Source organism: Eptatretus burgeri, chromosome 11, assembly GCF_056783735.1.
Source record: "Eptatretus burgeri isolate ZD-2024b chromosome 11, Ebu_testis_v1, whole genome shotgun sequence".
In the NCBI taxonomy this organism is placed as follows: Eukaryota; Metazoa; Chordata; class Myxini; order Myxiniformes; family Myxinidae; genus Eptatretus; species Eptatretus burgeri.
Genome location: NC_140971.1, coordinates 93,260,122 through 93,287,850, shown reverse-complemented (window position 1 = coordinate 93,287,850; position 27,729 = coordinate 93,260,122). Strand labels below are relative to the sequence as shown.

Sequence of the window (27,729 nt, the reverse complement as noted above, 5' to 3'; positions counted from 1 at the left end):
TCAGGACCCTGCCTGGTGACCTTCCAAAGGGGTCCTTAAAATTGGCAAGATCAAACATTGGAAGTACCAGTTGGTATCACTTCCATATGACCAACCTTACAACAAAACCACATGTGACAGACATGCCTACTACTGCAAAAGGCCCCCCAGAAGCCCCAACAAGGGCCCCCCAAAAAGGGGCGAGCTCAAACATTTGAGGTACTAGATAAGACCAGTTTTAAAATCATATATACATCCCACAGAGTGTAAAATGTCCATTACCAGACAAATTGTCTGCTGCATTGGCCCTCCCACAACCCCCAAAAAGGGAAAAACATTACAGTCGACCAAAAATACACAATTGGCATAATTTTTCACATTATGCCGGCACACCATTACCATCGGAAACACTTATGTTTAACAATTTAACAAAAGAACTTCAAAATACTCATCAGCCTACTGGTATCACACTATGAACCAGTAAACTCAGAAAAACTACAGGCTCATATTGTACTGAAACACTTGGAAATATACGAAGACATAAATAGTTCTAATGTTTCCTAACTTCTCCAAATTCGGAAATCTTTGGAAGTAATAACAGTTCTAATGTTCCCTGACCTCTCCTAATACAACATCTCCGAACTCGGAAAAGAATGTTCGGAGAAGTTAGGAAACATTAGAACTATTTATGTCTTCATTCATGTCTTCTGGGACGATCTTCAAGGGACTTGCATTGTCTTCAATGGCATACACTGCACCAAGCAGTATGTAAGCTCATAATGCACTAGAGGGGGAGCACTCGGTAGAGTGCAAAACCTCCGCCGCCAATCCTGCTGGGTCACTTAAGTGAACCTGATATCCTATTCGTTGTTGGTCAAAACGGATCAGACTCTACTGAACCACGATTGAATAAACTAAACTAGATCGACACGCATGTAGAAATGCCAAAAAAATAAAAAATAAAAAAATAAAAAATTATTTAAAAGGTGCAAAATTTGTTTTTTTTTCTCCAACAAATTTTTTTGGGGGGGTTGGAAATCACTCAAAACATGTAGAAATGAAAAAAAAATTAAAAAAAAATTGAAATATTTTTCAAATAAAATCGAAATTTTTTTGAAAAAAAGTTGCAAATTTTTTTTTTTCTCTAACAAATTTATTTATTTTTGGTTGGAAATCACTTAAAACATGTAGAAATGCAAAAACAAAAATTCAAATATTTTTTTCAAAATGGCCGTCATAGCGGCCATATTGGACTTTGGACCAAGTCCAAAATCTAATGGCATGATCCTTGGACCATACCTAATCCCCCCACCAAGTTTCGTCGAAATCCATCCAGGAGTTTTTCCGTAATACTGTTCACAAACAAACAAACAAACACAGACAGGGGTGAAAACGGTAACCTCCGTCCATCTTTGATGGCGGAGGTTAACAAAAAAACTGCAACTCCACGATACCAAGGAATAACCCATTCCAAGTAAGAAAGTTTTGAACGGCCATGATATATTGGCTTGAGTTTCAATCAATTAGGATTTTGAGTGCATATTCAGATCGATATCCTTCCATCAAAGGTAGAAAAGCTTTGATTAACTTTAATGAATACCTATTTGAACATCTCATTTAATATTCATATAATCTACCAGTTGCTTGATTCATCATCCCATGATAGGCTGTTTTTGAGTCATCCCATGACAATGGATTTTGACCAAGAAATAAAGCTCACCTTGGTAATCACATGTAACACAATGCATTGGTTCTGTCCATTGGAAAAACATTAAGCCAACAGACCCCTCTGTCAGCACAGGTTGTTGGTGGACATTAACGATCCCACAGTGCCTCACAATGAGTAAGTGAGTTATTGCCAGCACCCTGGCACCAGCAAAAAAATTTTGCCAGTCAGTAAAATGCCAGGTCTCGTCAGCCAATTTGTGAAAAATATAGGCCAAAACATTTCCCCTTGCCAACCCCAACAGGGTGGGAATAATTGGGGCCTTTATGAACTTCTTCGAGGTCAGTGATCGTCGTTTACCTGCTGGCTAGAATCACCAACTTCAAAAAAAGCAGTTAGCAGCAGAACAGTGACCGAAAAAGATGGATGAGACACCGATTGTGCAATCAGCCACCAGCCTGCAATTGTACTTGAGAAAATTATTCCAACATGAAATTGACATAAAATGAAGAGTACACATCTGGAAACGACACCAGACTAAGAATGCAATTATAGCTCACCAGAACATCGACCAACTGGTGTGAACCAACAATGACAAATGTGGGTCTGAAGACTCAACCCACCCGTTACAAACGTGGCACTGTCCACCTCAACCGTCTAAACACGAGGGTCAGCCGTTGCAAAGTTTTAATACCCAACTGGGGGACATACCACACAGACTCGAGTGATTGTTACATCAAGCTCAGAATATGCAGCACATTTGATGATGTCCATTCCTTGAGGACCAATGATCCGCTATATAATAGTCTGGGTCAAGCACGCATTCAGAAGTGGAAAATACACGCAAGGACCTGAGTACGAGAGATAAAGCTCGTATTAAGATTTATTTCCATGATTTTCAGAGGCATTAATCGTAATGTGTGGTTTTTATCAATACGCGACTGGAAATGACGTAAACCGGTCCTGAATGCTTGGCACGCGTGTGCACAAACCCCCAGTAGTGAAGGCCAATGTGGCAGCCAAATGTCTATCATGTGTGCCAGATAAGGATTGCAGCATGAAACGGCTCACAAATCTTTTAAAGAAGCCAAAACAACTATGAAACGTACCTGCGTGAAAGGTACCTGCCTCTGTACAACAAAAGATTTGGAGAACTTCCTGATCAACTCGTCAAAAAAGGTTGATATCTTGCGGTCTATACTGCAAAAACTCCCAACCACGTGGGCCCGTGAAAGGTGAGAAAGTCATATCTGGGGCCTGTCGATGCACAGGGTAAGTTTAAAATGATGATACTTCCTCTTAATCATGTTTGGGAGAGGGGATGAAGTGGGAGTAATATGGGCTTGAGTGCTATGATAAATATATTGTTGTTTGGTTCCGAGACGAGATAAATTATACTAGATTTTTGCATCTGTTGGTGAAAGGAGAAGCATGCATTCATCTGTGTGTCTGTGTTTCCAACTACGGCCGTCGCAAGCTAATTGCACTTACAGGAAATGGTACGAAATTGATACCTCCAAGGATATTTCCCCCATTTCCGTGAATCTGACTTGCATTCATTGACAGAACAATTCTAGTTAACCAATTTGAAATTGCCACTTGATCGTCTCGACACTGAAAATTAAGTTTAAAAGACTATTTATTTGTCCGTATGCAGCATGTGGCTGCTTGGCTGCATCAATTTCTGAGGGCATAGCTGGGCCTCTGAAAGACGATTTTAATTACAGATTCCGTGTTAGCAGTAGCAGGTTAAAAGTTCCCGCTGAGCCGAACCAAGTCCATAAACACACACAGTGCATGCGCAGAAAGCCTCGTTTACATTTTCACATCATTTCGAAAGTCATGAATTGATGACAAAAGTTTTGAGAGTAAGATGTGGTTTCATACCATATTTCTAATCACTGAGAAAGGTAGAAAGGTAGTTTGATGCTCTGCAGTTACGATTTCCACAAGAGTGTCAAGAAATAACGGCATTCTGGTTGATCAGTGGGGAGAGAGGCAGAGCTTGGCTTACGTCGAGTTCAAGTTGAATTGTTGGGAATCAAACCAATTGCATTAAATTATTTATATTCCGGATGTAGAATGGAAATATAAAGGTTCTACAGTCTCCACGGGACTACAATGAGTGTAAGCAGTTGCATGATTTGATGCAAACTCAAATTAGGAAATTAGGTCACTTGGTCCATCATTGCAGTTCACACAAAATTATATTATATATGTATGTATGTGTGTATATATATATATATATATATATATATATATATATATATATATATATATATATATATATGTATATGTATGTATATATATGTATATATATATATATATATATATATATATATATGTATGTATATATATATATATATATATATATATATATATATATATATATATGTATATGTATGTATATATGTATATGTATATTTATATGTATATATGTATGTATGTATATATATATATGTATATATATATATATATATATATATATGTATATATATATATATATATGTATATATATATATGTATATATGTATATATATATATATATATGTATATATATATATATATATATATATATATATATATATATATATATATATATATATATATATATATATATGTATATATATATATATGTATATATATGTATATATATATATATATATGTATATATATGTATATATATATATATATATATATATATATATATATATATATATATATATATATATATATATGTATATACATATATATATATATATACATATATATACATACATACATACATACATACACATACATATATACAGTGGGGAGAACAAGTATTTGATACACTGCCGATTTTGCAAGTTTTCCCGCTTACAAAGCATGTAGAGGTCTGTAATTTTTATCAAAGGTACACTTCAACTGTGAAAGACAGAATCTAAAACAAATATCCTGAAAATCACATTGTATGATTTTTAAATAATTAATTTGCATTTTATTGCATGAAAAAAGTATTTGATCACCGACCAACCAGTAAGAATTCCGGCTCTCACAGACCTGTTAGTTTTGTCTTTAAGAAGCCCTCCCATTCTCCACTCATTACCTGTATTAATTGCACCTGTTTGAACTCGTTATCTGCATAAAAGACAGCTGTCCACACTCAATCAATCAGACTCCAACCTCTCCACAAAGGGCAAGACCAGAGAGCTGTCTCAGGACATCAGGGACAAAATTGTCGACTTGCACAAGGATGGGATGGGCTACAGGACAATAGCCAAGCAGCTTGGTGAGAAGGCAACAACTTTTGGTGCAATTATTAGAAAATGGAAGAAGTTCAAGATAACAGTCAATGTCCCGAGGTCTGGGGCTCCATGCAAGATCTCCCTCGTGGAGCCTCAATGAACATGAGAAAGGTAAGGGATCAGCCCAGAACTACATGGCAGGACCTGGTCAATGACCTGAAGAGAGCTGGGACCACAGTATCAAAGAAAACCATAAGTAACACACTACGCCGTCATGGATTAAAATCCTGCAGCGCACGCAAGGTCCCTCTGCTCAAGCCAGCACATGTCCAGGCCCGTCTGAAGTTTGCCAATGACCATCTGGATGATCCAGAGGAGGAATAGAGAAGGTCATGTGGTCTGATGAGACCAAAATAGAGCTTTTTGGTTGAAACTCCACTCGCCGTATTTGGAGGAAGAAGAAGGATGAGTACAAACCCAAGAACACCATCCCAACCATGAAGCATGGAGGTGGAAACATCATTCTTAGGGGATGCTTTTCTGCAAAGGGGACAGGATGACTGCACCGTATTGAAGGGAGGATGGATGGGGCCATGTATCGCGAGATCTTGGCCAACAATCTCCTTCCCTCAAGAGTATTGAAGATGGGGCGTGGCTGGGTCTTCCAGCATGACAACGACCCGAAACACAGAGCCAGGGCAACTAAGGAGTGGCTCCGTAAGAAGCATCTCAAGGTCCTGGAGTGGCCAAGCCAGTCTCCAGACCTGAACCCAACAGAAAATCTTTGGAGGGAGCTGAAAGTATGTGTTGCCCAGCGACAGCCCCGAAACCTGAAGGTCTGGAGAAGATCTGTATGGAGGAGTGGGCCAAAATCCCTGCTGCAGTCTGTGGAAACCTGGTTAAGAACTAGAGGAAATGTCTTATCTCTGTAATCTTAATCTCGCCTCTTACAACACAGGGATAAGGATTGGCTTTCGCCATGATTCCGGGATGCCCTACACCCTCTCATAGCACGGCCCAGCGCAGAGCTATATAATGAGGTTTTATATATATAATGAGGTGTTAATGCAAGTAAACACCTCAAAATAATACTCCTGAATTAAAACCACCGGCAGTAATTTACTTTGTCTTGTTTATTCAAATTACTTGGATATTATCACAAAACATGGAACAGCCAAAACAAACTCTCGAGAAATGAAAACAAATGATCATTATGGTGCTTCAACGCACAAATAGATCGATAACTACACTTAATACAACCTTAAGGTTTAATCTGCCTTGCAATAAAATACTTGTTTTCCCATAAAGTACTGTATTTTTAATTTGTACACATTTAAATAGTGACGGCCTTCAGTATCAAGCACACTAACCCAGGATGGATGTCATAACCCATAATTCCTTGCAAAAAAAAACAAAGACATCACGGATGGGATACCTATGAAGAAACGTTTTCCCACCATATATGAATCAAGGCAAAATTGTAGGGGAGAGCAGTGCAGACAAAAAGCCAGCAGTTGTGCAGAATGCCTTTTAAAGCAAAACGGATGATTTTCACTACTGGCAACCCCAAGAGATGTAGTCTGGCCGAGTGGCAGCCTGATACTCGTCTATCAACTGCTGGACTACTTCCCGGGAATTGTCCAGCTCCTCCAGGTTCTCTCTGAACATGTCCTCCTTGCGGAACTGTTCCAGGAAAGCCTCGCGTTTGCGCAGTTTGTCGTACTGACGACATGTCCGGTCGAACAGCTGGTAATGAGATGCATGACTCGGGGTGAAAGGAGGCATTGCGCTACTCAGTGCAACATTGTATAAACGGACATCTACGCTGGGATTTTATACACCCAACAGCTCGGTGAAACCACAATACAGGATCATTCAGTAAAGGTTTCTTCAGCAATACTCACTGAAGATACAGAGTTAAAATTTGGTGTCCAAGCAGCTTATATGTAAGAAAATATACAAAAAAAATAATAATTTGCTTTGGATATTACCGCAGTACTGGTCCAAGAAAAGTAACTGGACGTGGAAAAACAGGTTTAAAGCAAAGGGCTCACCGAGGAAATACTGGTGTGGTTAGCCAGCATGAGGCCACTAACACGATGAGCAGATGGCAGGTAGGGAGACTTGCGAGAGAGGGCCACCTGGATGCTGGCTGGACCCCAAGGTATGAAGTTTGCAAGCTTCCGCTCACGAATGCGCTGCAAGCTCTTGTGGACCTGCCAAGACAATGCGGAGTTGGTTTGCATTTGAATACTATTTCAATGGCTATCGGAGGATGTCTCGGCTTTTGACGTGCTCTCAATTCATGTTTGGGTTCAATTCCCAAATACGGTTTGTACATCTAATCTCCGATCCCTGTCACGTGGCAGTAGAGTAACATATCTTAAAGGATGCCATCCTTTTATGGGAGACAAGCCGGTTGTTCCATCCGCAACCTTACTCATAGGTGCACTCACCATGTTAACCCTCTTTCTGCACCCTCATGGTTGAGATTCATGGAATAGCTTAACGAGGTGAACTATGGAATGCTAAATAAATGAGCAAGCATGGAAGAATAGGAACCAAGCAAAGGGCTTGGTTAGAATACGGGCAACATAAGAGGTAAAATAAAGCCAAGGTGTCTGAGAACTGTAGATGGTCTCTAAAAGATGGTAGGTTGTCCCTTGAGGGAGAGACAGAGGTAGTTTCACAAATGGAGAGAGAGAGAGAATCAGGTTGCGGTGATTTGGACACATGATGAAGAACCAGTTCAGACGCCTGAAATTAACCAATTATGGGGAAAAGATCAAGAGGAAGAAGGTGATGAAGGTGGAGGGAGGTCGTGAAAATATTTGAAGAGCGTGGGATTGAGAAAGCGGAAGATGCGTGGAACAGGGAAATAGAGAAGTTGGATCGAAGTGGCTAACCACGAACAGGAGGAGGAGGAAGATGCGCGGGACAGGGAAATGGAGAAGCTGAATAGAAGTGGCTAACCCCGAACAGGAGGAGGAGGAGGAGGAGGAGGAGGAGGAGGAGGAGGAAGATGCGGGGGACAGGGAAATGGAGAAGGTGGATCCAAGTGGCCAACCCCTAACAGGAGGAGGAAGAAGATGCGGGGGACAGGGAAATGGAGAAGGCGGATCCAAGTGGCCAACCCCTAACAGGAGGAGGAAGAAGATGCGGGGGACAGGGAAATGGAGAAGGCGGATCCAAGTGGCCAACCCCTAACAGGAGGAGGAGGAGGAGGAGGAGGAGGAGGAGGAGGAGGAGGAGGAGGAGGAGGAGGAAGATGCGGGGGACAGGGAAATGGAGAAGGCGGATCCAAGTGGCCAACCCCTAACAGGAGGAGGAGGAGGAGGAGAATAAATAGTGTGGCCTTGGACTGGGGAAGGGCAAACTGTTGTGCTGGTAGGTGGAACAAGATCAAAGAACATTTAGTATAATATGGTGAGACCACCACCATTTCTTAGAATGAAGATGTTACCCTGCACTGTACTTCCACCACTTCTTTTAAGATAGCAATTACTCCTGGAGCCATTGATTCAACAACATCAAGGACAGCCAAGCCCACACTGGAACGGCCTATTCAATTCCACTGTCTGCAATGAGGAAACTGTTTGAACTGGCCTTGTATGTAAAGATTTGCATGCAATGAGGAGTTGGTTTGGTCGAATAAAAATACCTCGTCTGCAAATAGTTAATTGGATGCGATGTTTCATTAATTATGAAGGCCTTGTATTCAAGGCCTTTCTTGTCTCTTAACCAGCACCTTGTGTGCAACGAGTAGATTTGAACTAAGAAGTGACCTGTGATTGTCAAAGCACAACAACATGCAAGGTGCCCTGACACATAGCAGGCCTAAATTGCAGAAATTCTGAAAAAAAAAAAACAGAAGAAACCCACTTCCACTCAAAAAGAATGTGCCTGGAATGACAAATTACACGAATATTGAACAACTTTGGATGTAAATTTGTCCCTTTAAAGTGAAAGCTTTCGTGTTCCTTCAGCGTATACTTCAAGTACGTAATCATCGTCGGTACAGGACGTAAGTAATAGCCTCATGTCAGAAAAATCATCCCCTCCCTCCCCTCCCCATACGACTTCAGACTACTGTGACTCCGAGCCAGTGTATTGCCAATTTTACTCACATACCTTCCTCCATCTATGCCACTCAGTTATATTTCCTGATGGCTGCTTCAGTAAAGAGTCAAAGCACATCTCGTTTGTCTCCACAGGTTGCTATAGCTACGTAGAGGGTAACATTCTACACCGACATCTGATCAATGGCGCCTCTCCGAAGGGTGAAATCGCAATTTGGATTTTTACTTTCTTCATTACAACAAAGTATCCAAAGCACAATCACATGACACTCGCTTGAAACACGATTCAAAGGTTAAAACACGAATGAATGACATCATACACGTGATAGCACTTTAAGACTCGATCACAAACGTTTTGATTGGATACATTGTAACAATTCCTCTTGTTAAGGCATTATTCAACTAGAGCTGCACTCGCTAAAGCGCATGCCACCGGCTTACTGAACAGTTTACATTTTGTATCCAACTGACAGGCCGGATATGGATCCGGACCTGAAACAAAAACGTAATCGGATTGTTCTCGTCACCCACCAACTCATGAACCACGTTTTGTCATAATCTGTCAATAACCTATTGAGATATAAGAGGTCTGTCTATAAAGAAATGGGACTGAGCCTGCTGTGTGCTCCACTAAGACAACTTGAATGAACGGGTTGCGTCACAGTCTTTCACAACATAACAGCAATATATATGACTAGCCAAAACCCCGTCACAGACGGATTCCGTTCATTCAACCACCCTCACCAGCTCACCCAAAATCGAGGGACATGGACTGGACAGGGCGTGCTTGCCCCCACCTACTCATCCCCCACCTCTGCCCCCATTCCCCCCACTGCCTTCAATTTGCTTACCCACCGGCCAAAAATTTAATCACCCCGGCCCCGCCCCGCCTCTTCACTCCCCGCCCCCGTCTCTTGATTCCCCGCCCCACTTGCCCCTGGGCCCCCACCCCCTGTCCACCCCCTCACATTCAACCACGCCTAATTCACCCCAGCCCCGCCCCCGCCCCATTTCCCCCCCCCCGTCTCCCGCTTTCAATTTGCTTACCATCGCCCAAAAATTTGCTTACCTTGCCACCCGCCTCTTCACTCCCCGCCCCCTTCTCTTCATCCCCCACCACAGCCTCTTCACTCCTCGCCCCCGTCTCTTCATCCCCCACCACAGCCTCTTCACTCCTCACCCCCGTCTCAACGAAAAGTGTTTATTCTGCTTCAGAGTTGAAAGTTGACTATTGCCACTATGTGCGTTGCCCTCTTACAGGTACGAAGTTTCTTTCAGTCCAGGTCACAGTTCCGAGAAATACGTGACGTGACGTGACCGCGAGGAGGAGCACAAAATTGGTCATTCAGTATTAATATATAGATATAAGATACAATGTTTCTTGTTACATTTTTTGCGTCAAATTCACATTCTCAGATAGTCAGCATGTGCAGAAGAGGGTTTTACATTGCAGATGCTATTTTCGAGGAGTGGAATTACACCTCTCAGCGGTAACGGTCTGTCGACGGCAGACGTAATGACGTCACCGAATGACCGATGATGTCATGACGTCCTGACGTCACACGTCGCCATGTAAACGAATGTAAAACGAAAAGTGTTTATTCTGCTTCAGAGTTGAAAGTTGACTATTGCCACTATGTGCGATGCACTCTTACAGGTACGAAGTTTCTTTCAGTCCAGGTCACAGTACCGAGAAAAACGTGACGCGACCGCTAGGAGGAGCACAAAATTGGTCCTTCAGTATTAATATATAGATTTGTGATGGTTGACTGCGCTCATTGTGTGATGTTTTTTACAGGTCATGCTTTACATGTTGTCTAGTCTGGAGCATCATCACTGAAAATCTCGAAATGCGTCAGGTGTGCACAAAGATGGCCCCCAAGCTGTTATCTGAGGACCAGAAACAGCAAAGAGTCACTGTCTGTCAAGACATTATCGAGCGCCTCGAGGACGATCCAGACATGCTCGCGAGAGTCATTACTGGCGATGAATCGTGGATATTCGAATACGATCCCGAGACCAAACGGCAGAGTGATCAGTGGAAAAGTCCGGCATCACCAAGACCAAAGAAAGCAAGGATGTCAAAGTCGAAAGTCAAGGTGATGCTCATTACGTTTTTTGACATCAAGGGCATCGTCCACTTCGAGTTTCGACCACAGGGTCAAACAGTGAATCAATATGTGTACAAGGAGATCCTCCGGCACCTCATGAGATCAGTCCGAGACAAGAGGAGGGATCTGTGGGAGAACAACGCCTTGGTGCTCCACCATGGAGCCCCTGCTCACAGTGGCCTGAGCATCCGACAGTTTCTGGCGGAGAGGAACGTGTCAACTCTGGAGCAACCCCTATATTCGCCAGACTTGGCCCCTTGTGATTTTTCCTTTTCCCCAAGCTCAAGGGGGTGATCAAGGGGACCCGTTTTCCTGATGTGGAGGCCAACAAAAGGGCCGTGACAACGGAGCTCAGGAGGATTCTAGAAGAAGCATTCCGGGGGTGCATCGAAGCGTGGAAGAAGAGGATGGACAAGTGTGTGAGACTGGAGGGAAACTATTTTGAAGGGGACAACTTGCGATTTCAATATATTTTTTAGAATAAAATTTCTGTGAAGTCGGTCCCGTTACTTTTTAGATGGATCTCGTACTATATATCGTTCTCTCTCTCAATGGTGAAGAATCACTTCGAAGTTGTAGTTGTTTTTTTTGTATACATTGTCGAGGCTCTTATGAGAGGTAACACACAAGGCACAACAAGGGGGAGGATGAGACAAGAGGGGTGGGAGTGGGAAGGACAAAACAGTGGGGAACATAGACATGAGGAGATCTGTGGAAGGGAGAGGGATGGGGCAGGGAACATGGTGAATACAAGATGGATATTACAGGGACTTTCAGGCAGGGAAAGCAGACAATTTGAAGGAGGTGGGTTTAGGGTGGATTCATGGGGGTAAAAAAGATTGAGGTTTTGGATGGGGGAAGATGAGAGGTGGTGGTGATTTTTACAATGTTCGTTACAACAAAGTTTTCGGTGTCGGGATTGTCACCAAAATCTAATCAATTCGTCTTTGTCAAGCACCCAACCTGTCCCCCCCTCCAGACTAGACCACAATGAATGAATAAATGCATAAACAAACATACATACATACATACTCTGTTAGGAATCACTGGACTAAGTCAAAACACAATGATATACACGATACCCATCTGGAGGTACAAAGGATATGGATTGGGGCTGGGCATGACAAAACAGTGACATCTTGTGAACACAAGGTGAGAGATTGTCATCGGGTTTGTCCTTTTTAATTACCCCACCATTGTGAGAAACTAGATACGTAATTGATTGATCGTGCCAGCATTGGCAAAGTCGGAGGTTTGCAGTAATTTATTTCAATATTAAACGTTTGATCAATTTTAACTGGGATCAGTAGCACCAAATTTAAAGACTCAAGTGGTTATTTGATGGTGAAGGCAGTTGTGTAGCAACGTTAGTTCGTGTTGCATTCAAAAGTGTCATCATTTTCTGCGGTAATAGGTGACTTTAGAAATTACTTAATCCACCCCAGAATACTTGGCGAGCATGCATAGAAACCACAAGCACCAGGGTTCATATATCGTGTGTGTGTGTGCCAGATAAGGATTGTTCCCTAAAATTAGCTCACAGAGATCCTAAGAGAAGCCGGAAATACTTGGAAACGTACCCGCGAGAAGGGGGGTGCGGGGTGCGCCTCTGCACAAGGAAAGAGTTGGAGAACTTTCTGATCTCGTCAAAAAAAGCCCGATACATTGCAGCTCCCCGGATCGCAAACTCCCGAGGACGTGGGACGGTGCAAGACGCGAAGGTTTGTGAACGAACGCGTTCTACCCAAACCTTCGACCACAGTTGCCAGTGATTGGACTTCTAACCTTGCGGGGATTTATTTTATGGATGTCTGCTGAAAAGATGATGCCGTCATTTCCAACATTCAGGCAAACGTCCCAGAGGGAGACCCTGTGTCTGGTTTAGATGCTTCTTAACACCATGGGAGGTCATATATGGGGCTTGTCAATGCACAGGGTAAGTTTAAAATGATATTTACTATTAATTGTGTTGGGGAGGAGGGTGGGAGTGGGAATTGAATGGGCTGTGAAGGCTGCTATATTTGGTTCTATGGCCACAAGATAAATTACACCAGATTTTTCTATCTATTTGTAAAAAAGAGAAGTGTGTGTGTGTGTGTGTGTGTGTGTGTGTGTGTGTGTGTGTGTGTGTGTGTGTGTGTGTGTGTGTGTGTGTGTGTGTGTGTGTGTGTGTGTGTGTGTGTGTGTGTTATATCCACTGTCACCACTCAATAATTTAGTTTTAGGAGTAACATGTGGTTTGATACCTTATTTATGATCACCGAGAAAGGTAGCAAGGTAGTTTCACACTGTACAAAGTTGTGATTTCCACACCGTGTCGTGCTGACACGCAATTTTTAACCATTCATTGCACGGAATGAACGAATGATTCTCGTATAAGCACAAAAACACGTCACGAGGTTGAAGCCCGTGCTGTTAAGCGGGAAAAGCTAAATATCCGGAACCCTCCTGGGGCATCAATGGACGCACAAAGCAGTAACGCACAAGCTTTCTCTTCAAAATAACATTTAATTATCCCAGTTTCAAATGAAAATTCATCAAGATGAAGCGTCAAACTAACCGCTTGTCTTAACAACAGTCTGCCAAAGAAAAGTGAAACTTCATTTCTCTGTACGTACTCGTTTTCAATTTCGATGACAGAACCTCAATCGTTGGGAAAATAACGCAACTTTTACTTTTGCGGAAGGAATGGAGGCACGTGTGATTTACGGCATTTGTTTTGTCCTCTCAACATGGATTGGCGGGATAGCCTCAAGGATCGATGAGCTGTGCAGCCTGGATTTGAATACCAACCCAGCTATAAACTGCCATCATGGTGTTTCACAGGGCAGGGCAATTCAACGTGTGCACCGTCCCTCAGATAAACGTTAAACTGGGTGTCTGTTCGTATTAGTTGGTAAATCTTAAAGATCCCACGGTGTCCTTCGTGAATGGTGGGCAAGCTCTCGCCGGCACTGCGAAAAAAATTACAAATTCCTACTCCAACATACTTGGTCGAGTAGGTCCAGCCAATTCGCAAAAAGACTTGCGCAAGAACACTTTCCTCTGTTAAACCCACGAGGTGGAAATGATTGCGGTTAAAGACATCGTCGTCATCGCTCAATCACAACTGGTTTTCAGCAATACCTGAGTTGGATCCACTTCGCCCTGAATGATGTTGAGGATGGCGATGTAGCAGTGATTCGTCTGACGCTCGCGTGCTGTTGACACCATAACATTTTTGGGCTGCAAGAGCCTTCGCATCACATCCAGCACAGTGGTTTTACGGATGCTTGGAACCTAAATAAAAAGAGAAACAGATCAAACTAAACAATTATGAATCAGAAACAAAAGAAACCCCGTGCCAGTAATATGAGACAACAGCAGTGTAACGGGGAAAACAGGAATGGGTTCCTGAGATGAAACCATCCTTCGTGCTGCAGTCACCACACAGGTGGTGGTGCACGTACCGACTGGTCCGTGGTCAGCGGCGTGTAACCGGTCATGAGGAAATGTAAGCGGGGTGTTGGAATAAGGGACGCAATGAGACCGATGAGGTCATTATTCATGTAGCCGGGATAGCGGAGCGTCGTGGTGCTGGAAGACATGATGGTGGAGACCTAAAAAAACAAAACACAAATAAAGCACAGGGGCTCATGTATACTGCATGTACAGGCAGCAGGAATGAATTATGCATGAGCGAAGTGCACTGCCCTATGCAAGGAAAGAAAAAAGAAACAACAAACCTTCGGTGCAGGTTCCACAACCAAAAAAAAAAAAAAAATCCCCAAAGACAACATCGACATGAAAGGTACTTGAAGTGTATTTCCAGAGTTGCTACGGACAATCCGTAACAGTATGTTTGGCAGAAGATTGATCGGCGAAATGACCTTTTCCTAAACCTTGAGGAAATACAAACTATCAAAATGCATGACAATGAATGGACTGGTTCTTTCTGCTCCAGGTCCGTCTGTGCTGGCTAGTCGGGCCACAGTTGGATGAGGCAAGGGAAAGAATAAGCAGGAAAGGAGATATTGTTACGGGGCCGGATATCGGCTGCGAGCACGACCGCTAGATGGAGCCGTAGAGTCGACTCCGCCGATCACCCAGAATTTAGATCGGACTTTTTCGGAAAACTCTGAGAAGTACAGGTCCCTCATCGGACCGTGAAGCGTCAATATTTCTACCACGTGGTGCAGGGTTATTTGCCAATTTTCAAAATACCTAGATATCCACGTGGCGATTTACCGAGTCTCCACACCCTCGACGGCAACCGTATGGAATGAGTCGCTAGCGCAATCGAACCGCGTGTGACCCGAGCGGACGATCACCAAAGTCCCGTCGGTCCAAATGTCCCCTTACGGCGGCACAACGGCCTTGTAAATTTTCCAACACACAGCACGCTAAGCCAATGGAGGAAGGGACAAGAACGAGCTGATACATTTCACAAATGGGGATGTTTATTTACTAATAGGCAGGGAGGGGAACACAGAAGGGCAGAGTTATCCGAATATATAAGGCACGTACGTACAGCACGGCACTTATACAATTTCCTACTTAACTGACTAGCGCCACACACACACACACACACACACACACACACACACACACACACACACACACACACACACACACACACACACACACACACACACACACACACACACACACACACACCCAAAAGAATCGGACCAAAAGCGGTCTTTATTGAGGCCTGTCTCAGACCTGTCCACCTCGTGTGGTCTTCACGATCTTGGGGGAGGGGGGGTACTCGAACCCACAACTACGACCGTCTGCAGGGCCCTCGTTGACGACCACTCACTGGTCCTGGATGCCAGGTTCGAAACTGCCTGGACTGAAATGCCCTCTCCCACCAGGGATCTCTCACACACGATCCTCCGAACCTGCGAATGCTGCTGCCACGAGCACACCGTCTCTCCCCCTCCCTCGTCCAGACCACCCCTCCTTTTTGTGCTTAGGCACGAGAGACCTCCTTTTTTCGCCACTCGTCTCCTCATTGGACGGTCCGTTCTCGGATGACTCGTCGCGGCCTCCCGATTGGCCGGGGCCGAACACTCTATCTGGCTAAGGCGGAGCCAGCCTGAGGTGCTGAGCTTCCTGGTTGGACAAGGGGCACGCCCCTGCCATTCTGGGAGGAGTCTCAATCTGAGGTGATGAGGTCCCTGGTTGGACAAGGGCCACGCCGCTGCTCTTCTGGGCGGAGTCTCGATCTGAGGTGAAGGAAATCTCCGTCCCAGTACGTGATCGAACACACGTAGACAATGGCATCGAGCAGAGCGAGGGGAAGATGATGCTGGCGTTGATGGTGGTGTAGTTGGTGTCAAAGCCACCTAATGCTCGCCTGTTTATACATTTATCGTTTTTAAAGACGAGTCTAATAATTAATATTTTTATTAAGCATTGCAGTGAAGTATAATTATAAAACAATATATGTATTTGTATATTGTAATCAGTAACAAGAGCGCAAGTGAGCACAATATATGCCCGAACAAGAAGGTATATACAGCATTGTGCTACTACATGGAAAACAGCATCCTGGTTGCCATGGCAACCACTTTAGATGACGAACGTATGTCGCGACACACCGTCTCCACAGTCTGTACCTATGTACCAAGTATGAAACGTGAAAGTTGAAAACTTTGGGAGTTAGAGTGGGGACAGGAACGGACGGAAACAGCATCCTGGTTGCCATGGCAACCACTTTAGATGACGAACATATGTTGCTACACACCATTTCCACAATCTGTACCTATGTACCAAATATGAAACGTGAAAGTTGAAAACTTTGGGAGTTAGAGTGCGGACAGGAACGGATGGAAAACAGCATCCTGGTTGCCATGGCAACCACTTTAGATGACGAACGTATGTTGCGACACACCGTCTCCACAATCTGTACCTATGTACCAAATATGAAACGTGAAAGTTGAAAACTTTGGGAGTTAGAGTGGGGACAGGAACGGACGGAAACAGCATCCTGGTTGCCATGGCAACCACTTTAGATGACGAACATATGTTGCTACACACCGTCTCCACAATCTGTACCTATGTACCAAATATGAAACGTGAAAGTTGAAAACTTTGGGAGTTAGAGTGCGGACAGGAACGGATGGAAAATAGCATCCCGGTTTCCATGGCAACCACTTTAGATGACGAAGGTATGTCGTGACACAACGGCTCCACAGTCTGTACCCTATGTAACAAATATGAAACGTGAAAGTTGAAAATTTTGGGAGTTAGAGTGCGGACAGGAACGGACAGACAGACAGACAGACAGACAGACGGACGGACGACCGGTATCACATAATACGCCCCGATATATATATATATATATATATATATATATATATATATATATATATATATATATATATATATATATATATATATATATATATATGGGGCGTATGAAAAATAGTGTGGTAGATAAAAACATTAGAAAGGAAACTAGAGGGGGAGCACTCGGGAGAGTGCAAAACCTCCGCCACCAATACTGCTGGGTCACTCAAGTGAACCTCATATCTTATTCATTAAATACCAGTACGGGCCCGTAGGTGCGTGCCCGTAGGTGCAGCCTCTCTCTCTCAAACCACGAAAAGGCACATCCGCAGGGCCCCGGCAATATTCCTGGCAAGTTTCAATGAGATCGGACCGGCGGTCGTCGAGAAACGGCGGTCGCAGACAAACAGACAGACAAACAGACAGACACACACAGAGATTGCTGGAATTATCGATAGATGATGTCAACAGTGCTGACAGAGTTATAGTTCTTTTCTCCAACTTTTTTTTTTGGGGGGGGGGGGGGAGTTGGAAATCACTCAAAACATGTAGAAATGCAAAAAAAAGAAATCAAAATTTTGTTGAAAAAAAAGTTGCAAAATTGATTTTTTTCTCAAACAATTTTTTTTGGGGGGGGGGTTGGAAATCACTTAAAACATGAAGAAATGCAAAAATTTTTTTTTTTCTCTAACAATTTTTTTTTTTGGGGGGGGGGTGGAAACCACTTAAAACATGTAGAAATGCAAAAAAATTTTTCTTTCTCTAACAATTTTTTTTTGTTGGGGGGGGGACCAAGTCCAAAATCTAATGGCATGATCCTTGGACCATACCTAACCCCCCACCAAGTTTTGTCGCAATCCGTCGAGGAGTTTTTCCGTAATACAAAAAATTTAACATTTTCACGCTCACGCTGACGCTGACGCTCACGCCGGGGGCCGGGGGTATCGCTATAACTCTCTGTTCTTCGAACAGGCGAGCTAAAAATAGTGTGGTAGATAAAAACATTAGAAAGGAAACTAGAGGGGGAGCACTCGGGAGAGTGCAAAACCTCCGCCGCCAATACTGCTGGGTCACTCAAGTGAACCTTGTATCTTATTCATTAAATATGATGTCAACAGTGCTGACAGAGTTATAGTTCTTTTCTCCAACATTTTTTTTTTTGGGGGGGGGGGTTGGAAATCACTTAAAACATGTAGAAATGCAAAAAAAAAAAAAATTTCTCTAACAATTTTTTTTTGGGGGGGGGGTTGGAAATCACTTAAAACATGTAGAAATGCAAAAAAAAAAATTTCTTTCTCTAACAATTTTTTTTTGTTGGGGGGGGGGGGACAAAGTCCAAAATCTAATGGCATGATCCTTGGACCATACCTAACCCTCCCACCAAGTTTTGTCGAAATCCGTCGAGGAGTTTTTCCGTAATACAAAAAATTTAACATTTTCACGCTGACGCTCACGCCGGGGGTATCGCTATAGCTCTCTGTTCTTCGAATAGGCGAGCTAAAATAAAAGATAAGAAAACCTGACTATTAAAATAACTCCACAGCGCAGGAATATTTAATTACCCATTAGACAAGGGAAATGGGAGCTATCTATCCACATTTACTTCTCGATATAACTGAGCAATAGGACCTGTATGTTGAGTGCAGTAAACTTCCAAATCCGTAACAATATTAGGGAAAGAAACAAGGTAACACCTACCTGCAAGCAAGAGGGTTGGATTATGTTGGGTTGTGGAGATATATGAAAAAAAATAATGGGTATGAATGTGGGCGAGGTGAAGGTGTGAGACGAGGTAGTATTTCAAAGTTGCTCGAAGGCCTGGGACAGAAGAGTGCGACTGAACAATCTTTGGAAGGTGTTCCACAAACAGGAGAAAATAGGAACAAAAGAGTGAGGGTGGGTCTTAAGCCTGGATTTTGGAAGTTTATCCTTGAGGACATTACTGGAAGAAGGGTACTAGAACCTTAACTTAGTGTGAGCATGTATAACCAGTTTTTAAAAAGTGAGGGCCGTCTTCTGTACTTGCTCATTTCAGAACCAAAGAATGAGCAATCACCAAAAGTTTGATGACAGCAGAAAACGCGAAAGCACAGATAAACTCAAGCTTTTGCCAAAAAAGGCAAACTTGGACGGTCCAACGTTTCAGCCACATCAGCCTACATGAAGCACAAACGAGTCAAAATGCAGCGACACCGAATGGACAATCAGCAAAGACCGAATCGATGACCACCGATGTCTTGTCTGCATTGTCTACTCAATCTGTAAACCACACTTGCCTAAGCAAGTCATTGCTGTAAGTTCAGCATTGTCACAGTAGATATTTAAAAAAATAGGACCTGGATCCTAAAAATAGTGTCCTGAAGCTCACCTGAATCAGGAACAAGTCACTCAAACCTCCTGCAGACCACCATAGACCCTGTTGTTGTTTTTTTATACTGTTAACAAATTTTGGTACATGACGGGTGATGAAGGTTTTGGTAAAGTTCCATCGAAATTGTGTGTGTAGTTTCAGAGATGAGAGCAAACACATATTTTAAGGGGGTTAACCCACCCCACCCCTATCCACCACCCCCCCCCCCCGTAGACCCACTAAATGAGCGCAGATTTTGATGCCGTCAATAAACCTTTGTTACCTATCAGATATGAGGCTTGTGGCCAAGTTTTATCAAAATTGTGTGTTTGGTTCAAGCGATAATGACTGAAGTGTTAACGGAGACTGACTCACTCACTGACTCACTCACGGACACTGCTCGATTGCATAAACTCACTAGACAAAAGTCCAGGTGAGCTAAAAATGAAATCTAGTAACTGAGAATTTATTACGGGAAAATGTAAAAAATAATATGTTTGCGTTTACCAGCTGATTGATCTGGGAGAAGGACGGGTTCTTGATGTGCAACCGATCTGTTGCAATCCTGTTCAGTGCTGTGTTGTCCAGAACCACCTAAGAATGACCGGAAGCAGATAATTAGATGTAATCAGCCAGGGAAATGCCAACAGCAAAGTAGAAGTGAGAGTGAGATCAAGGTGGGGGGGGAACACATCGGGATGAACGAGCTGCACACAAACTGAATGAAACAGCATGAAGAGGAATGGGGAAGTGGGGATGAAACAGAAAAGGAACAAACCAACCGACAACTAACAAACGAGAAGAGGTGAGGGAGAGGAGGAAAAAAATCACAATAACCTATAAAAAGGGGTGCTTGGGAATGGGGTCATTTGGGGTATAAGAGATCATGGGTATGGATGGGGGATGACCAATGATAGATAGGGGTGAAGAGCTGTCTCGAAGCCTTGGAGGGAAGAATGGGACTGAAAAGAATGGGGAAGTTTGTTTTACGGGTGAGAGAAAGGAACAAATGAGTGGAGGTGAGCCTCTATTTTGGGAGTTTAACAAGAAGAGGGTTACTTGCAGACCATGTGTGTGTGTCCTGCACAAACCTGGGAGGGACAGAGCCAAGAGAGGATGATAAAAACCCTCAGTGTGCCTTAGAACGGACACTCGGGTGCTGCAAACAGGTAGCATTGCCAAGAATCCTCAAAAAGTATAAATTTTTACATTTTCCTTGCAATGAGATGCAAATTATTTTTACAGTATAATGGACAGCATAAACAAAGTGTTTCACAGAGATAACATTGTGCGTAGAGTCGCTGTTGAGACAAAAGTTCAGAGGTCATTCTCTGCTGCTCTTGTTCAACAACAATCTGTTTGCACAGTCGTAAGGTTATCGTGCCGACACAGCCCTTTGGTAACCATGGTAAGGTGTCGTTAAAAGGCTGTTTGCGCGTTCTTATAACACAACATTAATGGACAGTGTGTGAGCACCACAATATGCACGACACGCACCACACAGTCGGCATTCTGGGTGAGCCTCTTGAGTGTAAGCAGAGAGTTGTAAGGCTGCACGACCACATCACTCATCTCATCCTGGTTTGGAAACACCGAGTAAGTCTCGATGAGTTTCTTGGGGAACCTGAAACAAATTTGAGGGGAGGAATTTTTTTTTCTGAAGAACAGTGAAAATGGTCCCCCAAAGGAATATGGAGGAACAGAGCAAAAAGACAATGCTAAAGGGAGGGGGGCATAGTAGCATGTTCCAACCCCCCACTCCCCCCAAAAAGGTTAACTTTTCCTTCCATAACCGTTTGAAGTGACTTCTATTCATATCCGTCGATGGAAAGCAAGTGGGTGCAAGTCAGACGGTTCTGTGTTCATGAACACTGACATGGCCATGGAAAAGCAGCTTCAGAAACAGTCATGGGGTGGGGCAGGGGAGTGGAGGGGAGGGGAGGGAGAAGAAAACACTGACCTCTATGAATGACGTTTGAATCTGTTCAACAAAGAACTACAACGGCACTCGGTAGAGCACATAGCTCCACCAGGCTGAACAGTTTACGTTTTGCATCGCACCGACAGACTAGATCTGCAGCCAGACCATAACCAAAATCTAATCGGCTTCTTCTTATCACCTATCCAACTGAAACACCACGTTTCAGCTGAATCTGTCCATAACTTTTTGAGAGATCGTGCTATCCAGTAAACCCTCAAATATCGCGGGTTTCGACCAATCGCGGGCAACCTATTGTGTTCCAATTTCGTTATCGCGGTACACCATTTAATTTCGGACAAAGCGCGGTATTTGAGCCGAGACGAGTCATTGTTTGCATCGGCATATACGATTACCTCCCATGACGAGCCTTTTCTTGTTTCTCGCGCACTGTTAATTGCAGTAATCAGAGCAGCATGGGGGGGGGGGACAAAGTGAAATTTCATGAATTGCCATCGAACAGAAAATGACATGCAGAGGTCCTACAATTCTGGAGCTACAAGATTGAGTGGACACAACAGTTAATAATGGCGCCCAAAATTGTGTCCGCATGTACGTTTACCTCCAAGTACGAGCCTTTTGGTGTTTACCATGCACTGTTAATTGTAGTAATCAGACCAACATAAGGGAACGAAGATAATCAAACCACGGATGAATGCTTCTCCTTTTAGTGCAAGGGTAAAACCACTTGGGAAGGTCACACAAGTGAGCAATGTCTTCCAGAATCATTAATCAGAAGACAATCTTATTGGGAATCATAGCAACTGTTGGCATGAACACGACTCACCTATCATTCAGCTTTTCCAGCAGATAGGACCCCAAACCAGAACCAGTTCCACCAGCAATAGAATGGCAAAGACTAAAAATCCAAAGACAATCTTATTGGGAATCATAGCAACTGTTGGCATGAACACGACTCACCTATCATTCAGCTTTTCTAGCAGATAGGACCCCAAACCAGAACCAGTTCCACCAGCAATAGAATGGCAAAGAACAAAACCCTGCGAGCAAACATCCACTTGTATGGAACTTTCTTGATAACCACTGTAATCTGTGCCAAATACCAAACACGGTGCTCACCTCAAGGCTGTCACTTCCGTCGGCTTCTCTGTCAATTATGTCAAATATTTCCTCATGAATTTTTTCTCCCTGTTGGGAAACAGACAAGATCCAAAAGTTATGTGCATGCTTGAACTTCACATAAGATCTGCCGTTTTTCACGTGACAAACTTGGCAAAGCAATAATGCTCGATTCCTAAAACTTAATGTGCAAGCGGTAATGCAAGATGGACGGTGAGCCTTCATGAAAAGCCACAACACGACTGATCACCTGGGAGTAGCCACTGGCCCAGTTATTACCCGCCCCACCACCATGCTCTGACAGGTAGATGTTCTCAGGGTTGTACAGGTTTGCATATGGGGAGTTGAGGATGGAGTGGATAACACGTGGCTCCAAATCCAGCAGCACTGCTCTGGGGATGTAGTGTTCATCGTCCGCCTGGAAAGCAGTCAGAATCAACGTCATCATCCTGCGATGCAGTCTTCCGTTAACAAGTGCATGTGTGGGAATTCTATAAATTGCTCTTCCACCATCGTAACTCTCCCCTGTTCAATGAAACTCAATTGACAAATGGCAAAATGGAACAATGGGTGGCAAGGTAGGTGGGTTGGGGGTGTAAAATAAACAAAAAACAACTGGCTGCAAGAAAATTCAGTTTGCTATGCAGTCTACACAGTGTTAACAAAACAAGACTTACATAAACTTTGAATATGGAAAAGCAGGAGCACAACACCTCCATACCAATAAGTTGATATCAGGATAGAATGCTGGAAGGTTGATAGGGAGTTTATTCATGACCAGTTCTGGAGACACTATTTTTAAAATTGGACATTCGTAGAGCCCCACGTATTTGCGGTTCGTAAAATGTGACCCGCTTCGAAAGTCACGGCTCTGTGCTTCGCAAATTCACATTTCATTTATGTATTTTTTTTAAACACTTCATCAATGGTCTCCTATATCCACCGCCACTGATATCAACTCAGCTTGGAAATTCTTCCACAGAAACCTGCTCTCTATGATGCACAGATTCATCCCATCTCATGTTCAATTATAATCTTACCCATCCTCCCGCTCATGGTACTCTGAATCCTGCGGTGAGGCAGTTGCTTAAAACCAACTTGCACTCTCCTCCTGGAAGGCAAATCCGACCGAAGACAACCTCAGATCATTCCACAAAGCCCGCAACAAGTACGTGCCTGCCCTCAGGAGATCCAGAAAACAACATCTGTCCAATCTCAAGAATAAGCTTTCAAACTTGTCTTCCTTCTCTAAAACCTGGTGGCACCTTGTCAAGTTAATGTCTGGTGTAAGCTCTACTTCCATCCCTTACCTCAATTCAACTGGCACCACAGCCGGCTGCGCTCGTGAGAAGGCCAAATGCCTCAATTCTGTGTTTGCTTCAAAATCTTGCATCCATTACCCCTCCCTCTCTGTACCCATTCTTCCCAGTTGTACCCAACTGCTCCTGAATTCTGTGTCTTGTGCACCTCAAAAGGTGGAAAGGTTTCTGGTAACACTCGACTCTGTGACTGGACCGGACGGCATCAGCTCACATGTCCTAACAACCTGCTCTGCTGCTCTTGCGCTTCCTCTCTCTGCCCTTTTCACCCCATCATTTACTACAAGTCGTCTTCCATCTGCTTGGAAATCAGCAAACATCACAGCATGACATTAAAAAACAGGTGCAAAAACAGATTCCTTTAACTACTGACCAATTAGGTTACTTCCGATCATCAGCAAGGTCATGGAATCCATCATCACAATTCACCTAAAATCATTCCTTTTCTCCAACAGACTCATCTCAGATCATCAATTCGGATTCAGTGTCATATTTTGGTCTGTGTCATAGCTTTTCCACGAGCCTAGACCATGATTAAAAAAATTAACAAATAAACGATCCCCTTTTTTCTCATTGAAACAATGCCCCGACATTCGCGACATTTTTCAGGAACGTATCCCCCATGAATGTTAGGGTCTCACTGTACATTATTATTAACAATCATGATAAAGAGGTTATCAAATATAGAAATAAAATGAAAGAGGTTTTGTTTATTAAACTGCTTTCCAACTATTTTTTAAAAAAAACAAAAAAACCTCTTCTACCGACGATGGATTTTATCAACTCAAGGCACTTGAGAGTAAACCGCTACATGGGAAGTGAGGTGCGGCTGACATTTCAACCATCAGCCATTCACAATGGCTTCTGACGAAGGGCTAATGCTCGAAACTCAGCTGCACATTGCTTCCTGCGATGGTGTTAGCATACCTTTATCGGGATTAAATTTACAAAAATAGTAATTATTTAACCAGAGAATTTCTTTTTTAAAAACAAAATAAATAAATAAAAAGGGGAAAAATAAAATAAAATAAAATAACTTTATGAGTAGTGGGGTGTGTGGACCACCAGTCATTTCAAATTGATGCAAAAGTTTAGTTTTTGGTACCAAATTGAAGCTTGGGATCTGAATAACAATTTTAGTCCGAGTGGACAACGATCAAACCACACTGGGGCACTTTGGGGGCACTTGGGGCATAGAGGGGTGTATGAGCCCAGCATCAGAATATGAATTATTCTAATTGTTATAACTTTTGAAATAATGGTCCTAGCTGAATAAATTTGATATCAAAAGATTCGGAATGATGAACAGCAAGATCACATATATATACATATATATATATATGTATATATATATATATATATATGTATATGTATATATATATATATGTATATATATATATATATATATGTATATGTATATATATATTACTTCTATATGTCACCATGTCGACGGTATGTGTGGGAATTCCCCACCAAATCATAACTTTTATGCAATTTTTCAGAAATCAACATTGCTTTTTCTTTACATTTATTTCAAGACATGTATTTGGGTCACAGTTCTATGACATGTTATAATCTATATAAATTAATGCTCAAATCATATACACAACGTTTGTGTTCATCATTTATTCCATTGCTGGGCTTTGAATTATTTTAATTTCCCAGTTATTGCAATAATTGATGATGTTAACACCATTTTGTCTGTCATCTCCATTTTTTACATTGATGGCTCCAAATCATTGTTTTTCCATTCATACATATTGTTGCGAATTCGCGCCCGCCGGCGTGCGAACGGCCACGTAACTCGAATCGCGGCACGTCGCCCACCGGGCAGACAATTCAGTTGTGACCCTCTGGGAACAACGCCGGGAGCAAGTCACGGGTGGGGGTTTAACCCCACCACGATCGTGCTAATTGCCCACCCGCGCAGGATAGGGTTGCTCGCCAAATTCGATCTACCTAAGTACCTGCGCGAATGGTCGACTGGGCGATCGTACCACGCCACAGGCCAACTCCGGACACGAACCGCTTAAGCGGTCCGTTCCGTGCTACAGTGATAACCGAGCGGTGTTATCATCGGCCTTGACGGTTACGATTAATTACCGGGACGTTGCACCCACGACGAACCCCTTACGTGAAGCATGATGGAGAGTCAATTAAAAGGCAGGAGACGAAGCAGAGCGGGAACAGTTTAACAAGCAAGCATTTTATTCACACGCACACACAGACAAGCATGGAAGACACGTATTTACAGCCATACAATTATGCACAAAAAGCAAATGTAATATAACCGACTAACGCGTACACACGGCAACACTTACACAGTTTTACTTCACAGACGGCGCCAACACACATTTACACAAAAGCAAAAGAAAGAAGCCACCCTCACAGACAAGGAGGCAGACAGGACCGTAGGCCAAATGTGCGTGGGACCTAGAGGAGCGGCCAGGTACGCGAGACCGGGGAGGTCTTACCCACGTCCTCGTGACGCGTTAGCGGGCAAGCCGCAAAGTGTCCGCGCCGCTGTGCCCCGACTCCGGGCCCCTGGTGTGCTTGTTGGCACGTTTGGGGTGGGGGAGGAACGGGGCCCCCTTTTGCACTATCTCAGCGCGGGGGGAAAGGGGAAATTGTTGATGCCCTGGGAGAGGGGAGTGGCTGGCTGGCTTGGGTCCCGCAACGAGACGAACGATCCCCAACACCGCAACCTCGTCGCCGACCGCCGTCCTCCTTGCCTCGGACCCGAGCTCCCTTGCCTGCAGCTCTACCGCGTGCACTCGACTCGACTCCACCAACGCAACGCTCCTTGTCTCCAAAAGCAACTTTTCGACAACACACTCTCCTCCTCGCTCAACTCCAGCCCCCGAGTCGCCTTCCGCTCGCACCTTTATAGCACTCGGGAGGCGCCAATATGCAAATTCCTGGATCAGGACGTGATTGGAGGTGGGCCCACACCGCCCCCCTGGTGAGCCATTGATTGGGCAAAAATGGGCGTGAACCTCCTCTGATCCTAAAATTTGCATAAACGGACCGAGATGGAATTCACCTCCTCGCGCCTGGAGGCGGGGCCAAGCCGCCGCGCGCTTGCCCATTGGACGGAGGAGAAGTGGGCGTGAAGCATTTCTGATCCGAATTTTCCCCTTGGAAAGGCCGCCATTCGCGCTCGCGGCTCGGTGCGTTTGGCACCAATCACCGAACGGGCCCGAAACAGCCCGACGTTCAGTGTTCACAGGTGAAGCGGGAATGGCCGTAGAAGCGATGATGTGGGATGAGGTTGTGAAGGTAAAGGCGAAGCTGGTGGTGTGGTGTCGTTGTGTGGTTGGCGCTCTGGTGGGGATAGCGTGGTGTTGAGATGCTGTTTGTTTGAAATAAAAGATAAAGAAAGAAAAACCACTAACTCAAAGCGTCGCAGCCCGGATGGATCACATAAATTCCCTCTATACAACGGGTTTGGGCTAACTACACATGTACCTATGGAGATATCTCACCTGAGGGCCCTTTATGGTGTAATGCGAATTTCCACAGCCGTAACAATATTATTGCTTGTACATCTAATACTCCATACTTACCTGTGTTCAAATACGTGTATAGCATATCTTGGACGCATATATATGGGTTAAATTCGCTCGTCTGAAATCCAATGCTCTCCCACCTAATCTTTGTCACA

At 43.7% G+C, this 27,729-nt stretch overlaps 1 protein-coding gene across 1 annotated transcript in view; it reads right to left on the bottom strand.

The window, feature by feature from the left end:
* Positions 1-5,987: 5,987 nt before the first annotated feature.
* LOC147017667 (tubulin gamma-1 chain) overlaps positions 5,988-27,729 on the bottom strand; it is a 37,385-nt gene continuing 15,643 nt past the window's right edge. Inside the window, exons 3-11 of the mRNA XM_085847418.1 lie at positions 22,997-23,164; positions 22,747-22,815; positions 22,588-22,667; positions 21,186-21,312; positions 20,196-20,282; positions 14,512-14,661; positions 14,189-14,341; positions 6,927-7,088; positions 5,988-6,618 (exon numbers count right to left, since the gene is read on the bottom strand). Coding sequence (XP_085703544.1) covers positions 6,427-6,618; positions 6,927-7,088; positions 14,189-14,341; positions 14,512-14,661; positions 20,196-20,282; positions 21,186-21,312; positions 22,588-22,667; positions 22,747-22,815; positions 22,997-23,164 — 1,188 coding nt within the window. The 3' untranslated portion in view covers positions 5,988-6,426. The remainder of the gene's footprint in view (positions 6,619-6,926; positions 7,089-14,188; positions 14,342-14,511; positions 14,662-20,195; positions 20,283-21,185; positions 21,313-22,587; positions 22,668-22,746; positions 22,816-22,996; positions 23,165-27,729) is intronic.